Here is a 14,516-nt window from a genome sequence, read left to right on the forward strand (position 1 = left end):
GGATTTTTCGTGGCAGCGCATGGACTCTCTACTTGTGGCACATGAGCTTAGTGGTGGCGGCGCATGGGCCTAGTTTCTCCAACGCATTTGGGGTCTTAGTTCCCTGACCAGGGATCAAACTCACATCCCCTGCATTGCAAGGCAGATTCTTAACCACTGGACCACCAGGGAAGTCCCCCAGATGTTTTCTTAACGTTGCTATTAAGGAATCAAAGAGGCTGATTTTTGCTGCTTCTTTTCTGTTTTCTAGTTCACTCTTGAATGCTTCAGACACGTGGAATGGTCAGCGTGTGTGTGTGTATGTGTGTGTGGAAGGTGGTGAGGGAAGAGCTAAGAACTTCCAAGGAGGCTGCGGGACCTTCACACACTGAGGAAGAGTCCGACTCTCTGACCTAGAAGGGAGTCACGTGACTCTAGACTACGGGCCAGTGAATCAGAGAAAGCAGAGAGCCTGCTGGCCTGACCCTTGTGTCCCCCTTGACCCGGCGCAGGTGACTGCTGGCTTCTGGCGGCCATTGCCTCCCTCACCTTGAACCGAGAGCTGCTGCACCGCGTGGTCCCCAGGGACCAGAGCTTCCAGGAGAACTACGCGGGAATATTTCATTTTCAGGTATCCCGCCTAGCTCTTGGCCCTTGACCCTACTTTCCATAGTGTGGGGACCCATGCCAAGAGTCGGAAGTCTGGGTTTGGGGCCCAGTAGCCTAGGTTCTAACAATCCCTCCAGGGCCTTCTGATGTGTGCTTGAGTTTGAGAACCCTTGCTTTGACGTGTTCATCCAGTCACCCACACGCCTGTCCCCTCCCATCTCCTTTAGGCCACGTGGCCTTGAGGAAAGCACTTGGAGTGAGTGAAGGTCAGGAGATATGAGCTCGAGTCACCCACTGCTGCCACAGCATGGTACAGTTCCTCTCATTCACAAATTCAGCCTCTGAACTTGTTTTCCGCTTTCACTGGCATCTCCCGTGGACATGGTCAAGTAAGACAGATCCTGCTCTTAAATGACAGATCCAGTTCATTAAAGGCTGGAGCATTGACCAGCTCAGAGGCTCCTTCCGAGGTCCCCTGAGGACGCCAACTCTGCCTGTCGGCTCATCCCTGTAAGCGGATGCTATATTTCCCTCCCCCAGTTCTGGCAGTATGGAGAGTGGGTGGAGGTGGTCGTGGATGACAGGCTTCCCACCAAGGATGGAAAGCTGCTCTTCCTGCATTCCGAAGAAGGCAGTGAATTCTGGAGCGCGCTGCTGGAGAAGGCCTATGCCAAGTAAGTGGGGCAGGTAGGAGCTGGGAGACTGCATAGAGCTGGGGGAGCTTGCTCCCTCCCCGCCGACTCTGGGTACCCTGACCAAGTCTTTCCCAGCACCCAGACCCCGCCGTGTACAGTATCCCCAATAACAGAGAAACAAAAAATTGGACTAGGAGTTCAAAGCTCAGCTCTGTCTCACATGAATGTGTGAATTGGGACGTTGGTTTTGTCCTCTTAAAGCCTCCAGGTCAGTTCTTCGGTCAGTGTGAGTTTTTTAAAGAGTGATGAGGAAGAAGAATAAAGCAAATATGCTTAGATATAAGACTCACCAAGGTCTCTACCCTTTGTTTGGTGGTCATTCTTCTTCTTACCGGCATTCAATGTTCAAAGTCTTCTTTGGGGTTCTTTTAATTCATTTTATTGATTGGTCCCCTTTTTCTGCAGCCTCTGTTCCTTCCCAGCCTTATTCCCAAAGCAAGCCCCAAAGGAGGCCTCTCAGCCTTGAGGGAGGGTCCCCTTCATCCTTACCCATGCCCTCAACTCCCCCAAAACCCAAGATGTCAAGGTCAGCTCTGGAGCGATTACACATTACTTTTTATTTTTATGTATTATTTTCTGGCTGTGCTGGGTCTTCGTTGCTGCGCTTTAGCTTTCTCTAGTTGCAGCGAGTAAAGGCCATCTATTTGCAATGCTTGGGCTTCTCATTAGGGTGGCTTCTCTTGCTGTGGAGCACGGGCTGTAGGCATGCAGGCTTCAGTAGTGTCCTGTAAACCCGTGTCCCCTGCATTGGCAGGCAGATTCAACCACTGGACCCCACCAGGGAAGTCCTGCACTTTGCTTTTTGAAAGAGCGCTTGGCTTCGTGAGAGGCGTTCTGAGATTCGTTCCTGGCAGAGTGCTGAACTGGCCTTCTGAAACTGTGCCTAAATCCCTGGCCCACAGACAGAACTGACTAAGGCCCCCCTGTGCCCTCCAGGGCGCACCACGTCCTCGCAGCGCCCCTGCCCCATCCCACGTGGGCTAATGGCTGTGGATGATACCTGTGTTCTTACTTGTTCAACAGGCTCAACGGTTCTTATGAGGCTCTCACTGGAGGGTCCACGGTGGAGGGATTTGAGGATTTCACAGGTGGCATCTCTGAGTTTTATAACCTGAAGAAGCCGCCGGCCAGTCTGTTCCAGACCATCCGGAAGGCCCTCCGCTCGGGGTCTCTGCTGGCCTGCTCCATTGACGTGAGCTGGGATGGCTTCTCTCTGCTTCTCCTCCCTGCATGTGGTAGGGAAGGGACCAGATCGGGGGCTCGAGGCCGGGAAGGCTTTGGGTCAGAGTCTGGGGCTTATGGAGTAAGTCCCATGATGTATTGGTCCCTAGCGGGTGGGAGCTGATGGCAAGACCTAATTAATGGATAGGAACCAGAGTTTGGGCTCATAAACTCAGAAATGTTAGGAGCCCTAAGTGTCAAGCCCCTTTAGTTCTGCAGGAATTGCCCTAAGAATGCAGCCTTGATCCTTAGATCCTGGGCCCTGGATCTTTGCCACCCCCGTTTGGCTAAGTAATCTTGGGATTTTGGAAACACAGTGATCAACAATATATGATGGGGGCTTGGAGCTCACTGAAGACACGGGAAGAGGTTTTGACCCAGGGGTGATGCCCTGTCTGGGGGTTGGCAGTATGCAGCGCCAAGGTAGCCTGGGGACCAGAGCCTGGAGGCCACCAGCCCCTCCACCTGCTCTTTCTCTCCTTACCATGATCTCACACAGATGAATGACTAGGCAGGAACAATCTCCCTTTCTCCTCTCTATAAAAACCCCAGCAGGATATGTGTGTGTTTTTGGTAGAGAAGTAATGTGGACCCTGGGGAAGGTGCAGAACTATTGAGGAGGGACTTTGGGGACCCCCACTGGTGAACGGGGACCAGTCCAGAGGGGTTGTTATGGTTAGGCTTTTACAGGCAGTCGTGGTATCCCTCTTGGGGAATAAATGACTTCCCAGCTTTCTATGTCATTTTAAAGGCTGGTAAGTCATTTTCCAGGACTGGCAGGCAGGCCTGATCAAAGAGGAGTGGATGGAGAGAGCTCTGTTTACCTGGGGTTAATTGCTCTGCCTGCATATGTCCCCAGCCCTGCACTGGGACCCTCCTGGCTGTGTAGCATGTGCTTAGAAAGCCTTGTAGGACTGGCCCCACGAAGGTCAGGGTCAGCCACTCTGAGTGGACTTCTTTATTCTCAACTCAGGTCTCCAGTGCAGCCGAAACGGAAGCCATCACCAGCCAAAAGCTGGTTAAGGGTCACGCATACTCGGTCACTGGAGTTGAAGAGGTAAAGTTGGGCAGGGATGGAAGGGTAGGGTAGTGCATGATGGTATTACCGTAAATCCCTGGCATCCTAGAGAGAAAGAGAGGGGATCTTACGTAACCTCTCTGAGCCACAGCTTTATGGGCTCTAACTAAATGCAGGCTCTCCTCTGAGATGTGGCCAGGATAGGACAGAAGGTTTTAGAGGAAAGTTGTAGAAACTGTCAGTTAGATCCATACTCTTTCTGAGAAGTATGTTTGTACAGGTAAAGCACTGGAAACCCATGGGATCCTCAAGGCGAAAAAGGCAGTAATACCTGCCCCAGCTTTCAAGGTGAGGTGTGATAGTGAGAGGAACGCAGCTATTCCTTACTCTCCAACCCGTGGAGAAAGCACGGGCTAAGCTTTTCATTATTTTTATTTACTATAGTCTGCCTACTTCCAAAAAGGATGTGCAGTGGTTTGCAATGAAAAGCACAGACTTAATAAAACCATACAACAAAGGCAAAATACAGAAGACAGTCCAGGCTAAAGACAGTGCTCCAGTGGAGAAATTAATTTTGCTTTGGGTTTCCTGAGGGCTAAGGCAAAAAGGGAAATGCAATGGTGTCTTAGTTTTTGTTATTTATTAAAAAGGCGTTAATGTTCAGTGTGTGTATTTGTGTTGTGTTTCACAAATACACGCCTTAATGAAGTCAATTCCCAAACATGAATTCAGCATGTATGTGTAGACACTGGGTTGAGGGCATGACGGAGGATACAAAGGAAGGTCAGATACTGAAGACTGAACAGTTCATCGTGTTTGTGTATGTGAGCAAATACACAAATGGGGTTCCATAGAGAGTAGGGGAAGGTGGATGAATGTATGGGCTTTCAGACAGGCTGCCTGGGTGCCCGTCCTCCACCTATTACTTACTAACTAGGTAACCTTGGATAATTCAACCCCTCTGTCTAGGTCTCAGAGGTGGTTTTTTTTTTTTAATTTTTATTGGAATATATTTTATTTACAATGCTGTGTTAGTTTCAGGTGTGCGGCAAAGTGAATCAGTTATCCATGTACATATATCCACTCTCTGTGTGTCTCAGAGTTTTGAGGGAGATTAAAATGAAGATAATAACAGCACCCAACTTATAGGATGGTTGTGAAGTTTAAATGTGGTGATAATGCATCTGAAAGGCCCAGCTTGGTGCCTGGGTCATAGCACCAGCTCATGAAATGCTAATTGCTCTGCTCTTAGTATTTGTTGGAGGGCATGTATTATCAACAGGTCTCATATATTAAGAACTGAGTCAACTATAAAATTTTAAGCCAAGTTAAAGCCGACAGATGCTTGTTTTTTTATGCTAGACTCACTTATTTATTCAACCCGATTGTGAAAAAACAGAGCTAAGGCCTGAAAAAATGTGTGAAAAGAAGACATGTTTAGAGGCCTTTGAGGAATTGAATGCAAGTCCGCTCAGGTGCAGACACGAACGCAGGGCGGCAGGGCTGGGTGCGGAGATTCACTTGCCTTTGTGTGTGGCCCTTGCAGGTGGATTTCCAGGGCTGTCCAGAGAGGCTGATCAGACTCCGGAACCCGTGGGGCGAAGTGGAGTGGAAGGGGGCCTGGAGCGACGAGTAGGTTCTCCCCTGCCTCCCTGCCCGTGCCCACCTCCCTCTGCGGGGAAGGCATTGGGCAAAACACACGCAGTGATTCTGAGACCCCCGGGGCAGTGTGCTCGCGGCGCTTCCTATCCGCAAATCACACAGCCTGTTCAGAAAAGAATTTTAGATGGTTCCAGGTGGGGAAAAGCCAAACAAAACCCACTCAGCAGTAGTCTTTGATTCCTTGCTCTGCTCTGGCATTTGCAAGCTTGGCAGCTCAGTGGAATTTTGCTTCGTGCCTGAGGGTTTGCTTGTTTTCTGTGTACCACGGCGGTCATCCAAAGGTGAGACCCATCACTCTTGATCGAATTCTTTCCACTTCGCAAAGTCTGGTTACTCTGACAAAGGCCAAACCCCTCAGCACAAGGAAGAAACGCGCTTAGAAAGAGGAACTGAATCTTAGAGGAGTCACTGGCTGCCGCAGGCAGGAGGATGAACGGGGGGTGTGCCCGCTCGCTGAGAGCTCATTTCTGGCAGGTACTGATCTCTCCTGACAAAGCCATTAATGACCGGAGGGACCCAGGCCTCTCAGAGATGGTGCCTGAACCCAGAGAGAGGCCTCCCGTGGTGTCCTGGGACAGCTGTGTTCTGGAATCAGTGCTACCGTAGTACAGGAGGATGGAGAGAGCATGGTCTGGTTTCCACCCTAGTTAGCACCGCTGGCACGGGGGAGGCAGGTTGGCGCCGCTAGGGGAGGATGGAGAACTCACAAGTGTCATGGATGAAGAGCCGCCAGAAATGGGAATGGTCATAAAAACACCCCCCTCCCCCGCTACCGCCCAAAACACATCCTTAAGCCTCATATGTACCCCATGTGCTGTCCGTACTGCATGATGCCACCAGGGCTTTGGAAGGGAACTGTATTACTTTTATGAACTAATCACACTTCATTACTGCTCATAACTGCAGTCCTTCCCTTCAGATTTGTGTCATGAAGAAACACACGTCCCCAAGGCCACAGATGGACTCCTATATTAAAGACTTTTCATTCCACTGCCTGTGATGGAGGAAAACCCAAAACCTTAGTTCTACCGACTGCCCCAAAAGCATGTCATAGCTGAATGAAATAGAAACCCCGAGTTTTGGCCATTTTAAGCTGCAGCTGTTTCCCAAGCTGTTTACAGGGCTTATGGGGCTTTATCTCCTTTCCCTGATGCTGCTCAGCCTCTTAACAGGCTGGGACAGGTCCAGGGGTTCGAGGTGATGACTGGCGGGCACCACCATCTGGAGACACAGCCTGGGGTGTTTCTATATGGATGTTGTGGGGGAGGGTGCTGCAGCTCTGTGAGACCCCCTAGCCTCAGCTCAGTGTCTTTAAGTTAGAAAAATTTTTTTCCAGTTAGTTTCAAGAAACTAGCTGGGATATTTAGGTCAGATCTCAAATTCTCCAACTTGTCTCCTAATCTTTGTTTATGACAAGCACATTCAGAGCTTTGGTTCTGATTCAGTGACTGTTTCCATGAATTACAGAGGCTCTGGGAGTTCCCCTGCCTGATCTTTTGGGGACCTGAGAGCTCCCTGGAGGGAGAGGCTGGGCTTAGTCCTGGTGTTCATGCGGCCAAGGGGAGGTCTCCATGTTTTGCCGAAAGCATTCAGGGAAGGGATTTTCTTTTTTTTTTTTTAAAGATGGATCTTGATGCTGCTTAGTTATTTAGACACTGCATACATATTTCAGGGAAACCTCACTTCTTAAAGGTCAGGTAGCTGGAGATGGCATTTGAACAAAGTATGTGGGTATTGCCACAGAAAGGCTGCCAGCAGGAAGCCTCGCAGGGTGCCATTACTCCAGGGAAACTGTCACAAAATTGGGAGTGATTGGCATCTGCGGGCTCAGGAAGGGGACCATGTTTATGTGTCCGAGATGCTTAGGGCTTCTCACGGTATCTTCACCTCAGACAGATAACCCAGAAGGATGTCTCACCAACTGAGAAGAGGAGGAGGTGGCCTTTCTCTGCTGGCCATTCTCACAGCTCTTCCCCTGGACTTGCCCAGGCCTATGATCCAGGACCTGGGGGGTTGAATCAGGCATGAATGTAGAACTTGCCTGGAGAGTGAAATTAGAGCAAAGCCGTGGCCCAGTGTTCCTCCTGCTGCATGTTTGAGGTCACCCTGCTAGTGCCTGTGGGGTCCTGTCCCTTCCCCAGATGGCACCCCCTACCATCTCATACCCTCCCCCTGCCCCCAGTCATTTTGATATTCCCCATATCTGGGGTTGGTGGCGAGGCGGGGAGGTGGGGAGGGTGGGAAGCTGAGCTGCAGTAAATAGCTTGCTCTTCAGCAAACTCTTCAAGAGCCATCACCTCTGCTTCCTTAAAACAACAGCAACAGCAACTTTATTCTTTTTTTCCCAGTGCACCGGAGTGGAATTACATAGACCCCAGGCAGAAAGAACAGCTGGACAAGAAAGCCGAGGATGGAGAGTTTTGGTGAGAGGGTCTGCAGGAGTGCTGTCCTCTTAGTTGTGGATTCCTTCCTGGTTGGCACATGGGCAGTTCTCTCTAGGTGTTCCAGGAATTCAATGTGGTTTCCGGCCAGGGGGCTTCTTTCTTCTTCCCCTCTTACTCCAGTAAAGGTAGAAACCAAGATACCTGGGCCTCAACATGGATTAGCTATTAGCCTGACTTTCTCAGTTTCTGTATCTTTTCAAAGTCCAAGGTTTAGATTAGCATCAAAATACAACAACTTCCTTCACTCCCTAGGGAAGATAATAAGGACATGGTTAGACTAGGTGGCTTAGGGACCATCTCTAGGCTGGACACCAATCAGAGTTAACCAGTCACCTCGAGGTGGTGACTTGGTTCATTTTACCTCCCAGCGTCTCTGCAGTTTATGGTTGAATCTCTTTGCTGGTTTGTTGGATATAAGAGGCGAGCTTTTTAAGAACAGAAATGCAAGCAATAGTGAGGAATTTGCCTATACTGTACACTTTTTTCACTGCTGTTAAAATACCATTGTTTGACTGGTGAGTTATAAGTCATTTAAAAAGAAATAGTGGGGCATTTGTCCAATGATCGCTGCGTATTTGTACAGTGCGGTGTAGGAAAGTTAGCCCACGTCTGCTCTGTCCTGTGCCCACTGGGCCACACCTTCCACCACCTTTCCAGCCCAGCTCTCTTGACTGAGAGCTCACTGATCCCTTTGCCCCCAGGATGTCTTTTTCGGATTTCTTGAGGCAGTTCTCTCGGCTGGAGATCTGCAACCTGTCCCTGGACTCACTGAGCAGCGAGGAGGTGCGCAAATGGAACCTGGTGCTGTTCAATGGGTGCTGGACTCGGGGCTCCACGGCTGGCGGCTGCCAGAACTACCCAGGTGAGGTGGGGGGAGGAGGGTGACACTGTGTCCACCTCGTCTTCTGTCTTGTCCTCCCTGGGCTGGGCACCCTTATCTGTTAATCTTGGGACAATGCCTTTGCTCTCTGTCCTCTGGCTCCTGACACCACTTGGTGGCCCAGCCTCTTTCTGGGGCTTGGAGGCCAAGGCTGCAGGGGTGGGTGGTGACTCTGCAGCCCCTTACCTGCAGCTCGATCTCAGGTAACCTCATTCTTCAGCATCTCTGCGTGTTCAGACTTTCTGCTCCACCCACCTGCCCCTTGCCTTCAAAGGCTGTTCTTTGTACTAACCGTGACTTGACTCTGCACCAAGGTCTCTTGTTCTTCTCTGGGGCTTCCTCCATCTCCCCCCGGCCCAGCTGGCTGGCACTTGGCCCACTGTGCCCTGGGACAGGTGCAGCATCACTGTGTTGGTAGACTGCATCCTAGTGGCTGTTTTGCTTTGTTTGCACCTAAGTTGGAGGTGGCGGGGCCTGTCAGCCTCATCAGGGGTGGTCACACGCAGGGCGTGGAAATGGCCACTGTCTGCTCCCCCTGGGAGTCATTGGAGCACCCTCCCTGGTGGGGATAGTCTGGTGCAAACCACTGCTACTGTGCTAACCCGGGCCCTCATCCTATTAAAGGTGGGAAGCCTTCCTGTTGGCGGGAGATCACTAATGTCTACATATACAGGCTCATCCTAGGTCGAATCACCTGAGGCAGCAGCAGAGGAAGAAACTCCGAAAAACAGCCCCACATCTCTCAGGAGAAATGAAAGAAAGCAAAACCCACCCTCTCCACCCCCCCCCCCCCCCCGCCCCCCCAGGCTCCATGCTCCCTCTCCTAGTTTGATGTTGACCTTGTTGACGGACTTAGATGTGTAGGCGCTGGGCCTCGTTCTCATGACAGAGCTCAGTGCAGGCCTGTGCTCAGGGTGTAGAAGCAGCATTAGAACAAAATCCCACGTGGGTGGAATCCTGGGGCTTGACTGGGTCTCTGGTTCTTTGTCCCCCTCCAACCTAAGCTCCCATTTCTGATGGCCGAGATGAACGCTGAGCAGAGAGGGAGGAGGGAGTTCCTTTCATGCCACAGTTGCTCAGATGCTCAGTCTAATGGTTCTGGGATCCTGGGAGGGTCATTTCCCTGTTCTAAGCTTCAATTTCCCAATCGTCAAAGTGGAGGGATAATACCAGCTTTTGGAAGTGCTTTGTAAATGGTGTAGTGTTATACAAATGGGATGTATTATTTTTATGACCCATTCTCTTCTTCGAGCTCCGTTAAGGAGTAAACAAAAATATGTAGGGATTGCAGTAATGTTGCATTTGGGAGAAATTAAAATATGCTCACCATTAGCAAGCTCTTAGAAAATGTGTTGGAAATTTGCATGGATCATTTTGGGAGCTTGGCACTGTAGGAGGTGCCTAAGGTATCTGTATGCACGAAATCGCGACCCCATCTGTGCCGCCAGCTAGCTGTCGAGAAGAGATGGATGGTTCCTGCCCTTTGGTAATGATGTAAGTAACAGAAGATTACAGAATTGTCTCTGGCTCCTCTGGAGTTGGCAGATATTTGGCTTTAAAATCTACACACTTGTGTCCTAAAAAAAAAAAAAGAAAGTGGAGGTTCTGGGAAGGTGGGATTGTAATTTTATTGTTAAGAAAATATAATAACCAGTGGCTGTTGGTCATTTGTGAAAGCCTTGTTATTTCATCACTTTGGAACTTATTTAAAGGATCCCTTCTTCCCCTACTACTCCCTCCCCCCCTCCCCCACCTCCCCACCCGCCCCCAGGCACATCATTATTGACATTGTTGAGGCCCTGGCATGGAGATGGCCCATCAAGCCCATCTTCCTCAATTATGTTCTACCACTTGAGTCTGTCGTAGAATTGTTGTCTGCCCCTGGGTAACCCATTTGCCTTCTCTGTGCCTTAGCCTGTACAGTTGCTATTTGGAGAGATTTTTTTTTAAGGTTATATTTGAAATGAAGCAGTCTTTTAAAATATCCACAGGTGGTGTGGCCGACACGCTTGTTAATCGCCAGTTAGGCTTCCCAGGTGGTGCTAGTGGTAAAGAGCCCGCCTGCCCATGCAGGAGACAAAAGACACTTAGGTTTGATCTCTGGGTCAGGAAGATCCCCCAGAGGATAGCATGGCAACCCTTTTCAGTATTCTTGCCTGGAGAGTGCAATGGACAGAGGAGCTTGGTGGGCTGTGGTCCACAGGGCCACAAAGAGTTGGAGACTGCTGAAGTGACTTGAAGTGCTAGTCACTCAGTCGTGTCCAACTCTTGGTGACCCCAGGAACTATAGCCCACTGGGATCCTCCATCCATGGGACTTTCCCGGCAAGAACATTGGAGTGGGTTGCCTTTTCCTTTTCCACCGTACTTGAGGGGAGTGTGTCTCATCACTGGCTGCAATGCTGAGTCATCTAGAGGGGCCCCTGGGCCTCTGGACAGAGGATCGATCTATAATCAGGGCTGTTTCAGGCTGTGATCTGAAGCAGGGGCCTATCAGATGGGGCTTCCTGGAGGCAAGAGTGGTCATCTTTATAGCCTGTCAGGAGAGACCCCCTAGGTTCCTAGTCTTCACTGGACTTTTGTTCTCATCTGAGCCAGAGACCTGCTTGTTCCCCAGACACCTCCATCCTCCAGGAGTTGGGTTCATCTTCACAGGCCAGGAGCTGGGAACAAGGAGATGTTAACCATTTCCCCAGGAAGACTTGGCCCTCCCCAGAGGGACCTCGTGTAGCCCTGGGACCTCGGGACCTTGAATATCCCAGTCAAGCATATCAGGGCCCCTGGTTGATGAAATGAACAAGTGCAAAGTTTGCACATGCTGGGTGTGTGTGTGTGCTGGTATGTGGGCATGGTAGGGAGATAGGAGGAAATGCCGACTACCTTGGAAAGCAATCTTGCTGAGGCCTGCTTACCTGGCACAGTTTGGCCAGAGTTATGCTTTCTGGGGATGATCACAGTTCCTCCTTTTCATTCTGTTCTTCCTGATCACCTCACCTACCTTGTGGGGAACCACCGTCTCCTGGGTGACTTCCAGCCACTTACTGGACCAATCCCCAGTTCAAAATCCATTTGGACGAGGTGGATGATCACCAGGAGGATAGCATCGGTGAACCCTGCTGCACGGTACTGCTGGGGCTGATGCAGAAGAATCGCCGGCGACAGAAGAGGATGGGACAGGGCATGCTCAGCATCGGCTATGCTGTCTACAAGGTACTCCGGAGCGGGGGTCAGCCATCATGGCTCGCCTGACGTCTTTGGTCGGAATATTTTGGCCAGCGATTGAAGTGCATCTTTCTTTTTGTTTGGCTGTTCCTAATCAAGTGTTCTCCTTGCTCCCCTAAAATGTTTCTCTCAGTGGCCTTACTGAGGCCCGAATCTCACAATTAGAGATTCATTCCTTTGGTTTAAATCCCTATTATTAACATCGAGATGTGTAATTCATTAAACTTTCCCCTGTCATTGCCTGTTCAGTGTAAACACACTTATTAGACTCTTTCCAGGTATAGGCTTCTCAGGGGATGGGAGCCAAGAAGGTGACATAGAAGTTTGAGGGCATCACAGGGTAGGAAAAGGGAAGCTGTTATGGGAGCCAAAGACAGACACCCTCCTCTCGGGGCAACTCTAAGACACTTGTTGGGATACAGCAGGCTGGGGTAAAAGGAGCCAGAGGACACTTTCAGTTCTGGTATGTCTGGACTGAAGGTCATAGCTGGCTCTTGGCCCAGGCTGCAGTGCCTGGCTTAATACCCCAGCTTGCCCTGGTAACCACCTCTATGTAGATTTCACAGCTTCACAGATATGTTCGAGTAAGACCTCTGCGTCTTGATAAGCCTAGCCAGGATCAAATTGGAATCCAGTTTTTAATACAGGCAAAGACTTTCTATAATGAATTCTGGAGGGATTCATGGTGGTTGTTTTTATAGAATTTTGTTAAAAATGAATTTCTTGGGAAAAATACAATTCTAATCAGAAGGACCAAGAGCTGGCTGGAGGCCCAACACCTCAGTATAAATTCCTGTATGAAAAAGAAGTATTATAATAAGAAACCAGTAAGGAAAATTGTGACTATTAAGCTCATACAACTTCCAGCCCCTTTCTTTGTCTTATTTAGGAACGTAGGGCTTTAGAGTTTAGGGTGTATGTATGTGTGTGTATTTTGTGTTGGAGGAATGGGGAATTGAAAAATAATTGCTGTTTGATGGCTGGAGAAAAGAATTTCAACTAAATAAGCTCCAATTCTATTCCAGCTTAGCCCTTCCACCTCCACCTAGAATGTAAGTGGCACCAAAGCAGATTCTTTTTTTATAGAAAGTAAAAGTGTTAGTCACTTGGTCATGTCTGATTCTTTGTGATCCCATGGACTGTAGCCTGCCAGGCTCCTCTGTCCATGGAATTCTCCAGGCAAGAATACTGGAGTGGGCTGCTATTGCCTTCTCCAGGGGATCTTCCTGACCCAGGGATCCAACCCAGTCTTCCCACATGGCAGGCATATTCTTTATATAGAAAGTGTTTACCCTATGCACATCAATTCAACCCACCTTTAGTGTGTGTCTGCCAGGTGCCTTGCTGAAAGCTGAGATACAGAGGAATGGCACGGGGTTATTGCCCTCAAGGTGCTCACAATCTCAAGGGAAAAACATGCACACACACCACTCACTGCAGGGCGGTCAGATCCGCTATGATGAGGATCAGCACTGTGGCCTGAGGTCTCCTCATAGAGGGATCGCTTCGTGGAGAAGACTTTGATCAGGGCATCAAAAAATGAGCTGGATTTCAAAGATGAGAGGGAGAACTTTCCAGCCATAGGGGATGGCATGTGCTTCTTGACAGCAGGAGAGAAAGTGACAGTTTTGGAGAGCGAGCAGTAGGCAGGTATGGCCGAAGGGTGGGCTGCAATAGGAACTGTGGCCACCAGCTTTCATCCACAGGCTCTACCTTCTATTACAGGATCAGAAAAGCTTTCTTTCTTTGGAACATGAGCTAACACATGGAAAGAGCTTTGTGGGCATGGCATTTGCTCTCATAAATAATATATACAGCATGTCAGTTTTTCAGACATCAGTTTATAGCTGCTTTTAAAGTAACCCCATGTATGTGATCCATGGACCTTCTTATAGCCAGAGGCTTCTAATCTAGAGCATGACATCTATGAACACAAACTTTAGGGTTAGGATGAGGGCATGTGCAGCGCTGTAGGGATGTCTGAGGGTGGAGGCAGTGTCCGAGGGTGGAGGCAGTGACTGGGCTTGCTCAAACGGTCTGGTGTTAGATGGAGTGCAGGGATTGTTGGGGGTACTGTTCTCTGACCCTTGGAACTGCCTCCTCTGGCTTTGAAAGTATTAGCCGCTGAGTCGTGTCCGACTCTTTGCGACCCCATAGACTGTAGCCCACCAAGTTCCTCTGTCCATGGGATTCTCCAGGCAAGAAGACTGGAGTTGGCTGCCATTTCCTTCTCCAGGTGATCTTCCCGACCCAGGGATCAAACCCATGTCTCTTATGTCTCCTGCATTAGCAGGTGGGCTCTTTACTGCTAGCGCCACCTGGGAAGCACCGCCCCCCTCCCCCCCATCCCACCCCTTTCTGGCTTTAACTGTCTGTAAACTGGAGTCTGGCCTGAGGTTGTAAACTTGACACTGATTGAGGAGCAGCCGGAAAGCCCTGAAGGCTAAAGAGCCCTGCTTGTCTGGCCTCAATTTTCTCCCCTCTTATCTTCCCGTGGTGACAACAGGCTCCTGCCAGGCAGGCCTGTCATTTGCATTCAGGATCCTACATTTCAAAGGTGACTGTCCCTTTCCATCCATCACTGGGCGAGGCTGGCCTTGTCTCCTGCCTGGTTGCTGCCTGGCTGGCTGCATGGCTCAGTTCCTGTCCAGGGACTCTTGGCTGTGGGTTCAGAGCATATTGCTGGAGGTGGTGGGCGGGTTAAATGGAAAGACCACCAAGGTGGTTGAGGGAGTCCCTGCTGAGGAGAGTGAAGGCGGTTAGACAGGCAGCAGGAGGCAGTCCCCT

The 14,516-nt window shown here is 50.0% G+C and overlaps 1 protein-coding gene across 1 annotated transcript in view; it reads left to right on the forward strand.

The window, feature by feature from the left end:
• CAPN8 (calpain 8) overlaps positions 1-14,516 on the forward strand; it is a 76,530-nt gene that overhangs the window by 35,948 nt on the left and 26,066 nt on the right. Inside the window, exons 3-10 of the mRNA XM_070473752.1 lie at positions 492-610; positions 1,129-1,262; positions 2,307-2,475; positions 3,478-3,561; positions 5,069-5,154; positions 7,533-7,607; positions 8,330-8,490; positions 11,542-11,717. Of these exons, the coding sequence (XP_070329853.1) occupies positions 492-610; positions 1,129-1,262; positions 2,307-2,475; positions 3,478-3,561; positions 5,069-5,154; positions 7,533-7,607; positions 8,330-8,490; positions 11,542-11,717 (1,004 nt within the window). The remainder of the gene's footprint in view (positions 1-491; positions 611-1,128; positions 1,263-2,306; positions 2,476-3,477; positions 3,562-5,068; positions 5,155-7,532; positions 7,608-8,329; positions 8,491-11,541; positions 11,718-14,516) is intronic.

This window comes from Odocoileus virginianus, chromosome 11, assembly GCF_023699985.2.
Source record: "Odocoileus virginianus isolate 20LAN1187 ecotype Illinois chromosome 11, Ovbor_1.2, whole genome shotgun sequence".
Lineage (NCBI taxonomy): Eukaryota > Metazoa > Chordata > Mammalia > Artiodactyla > Cervidae > Odocoileus > Odocoileus virginianus.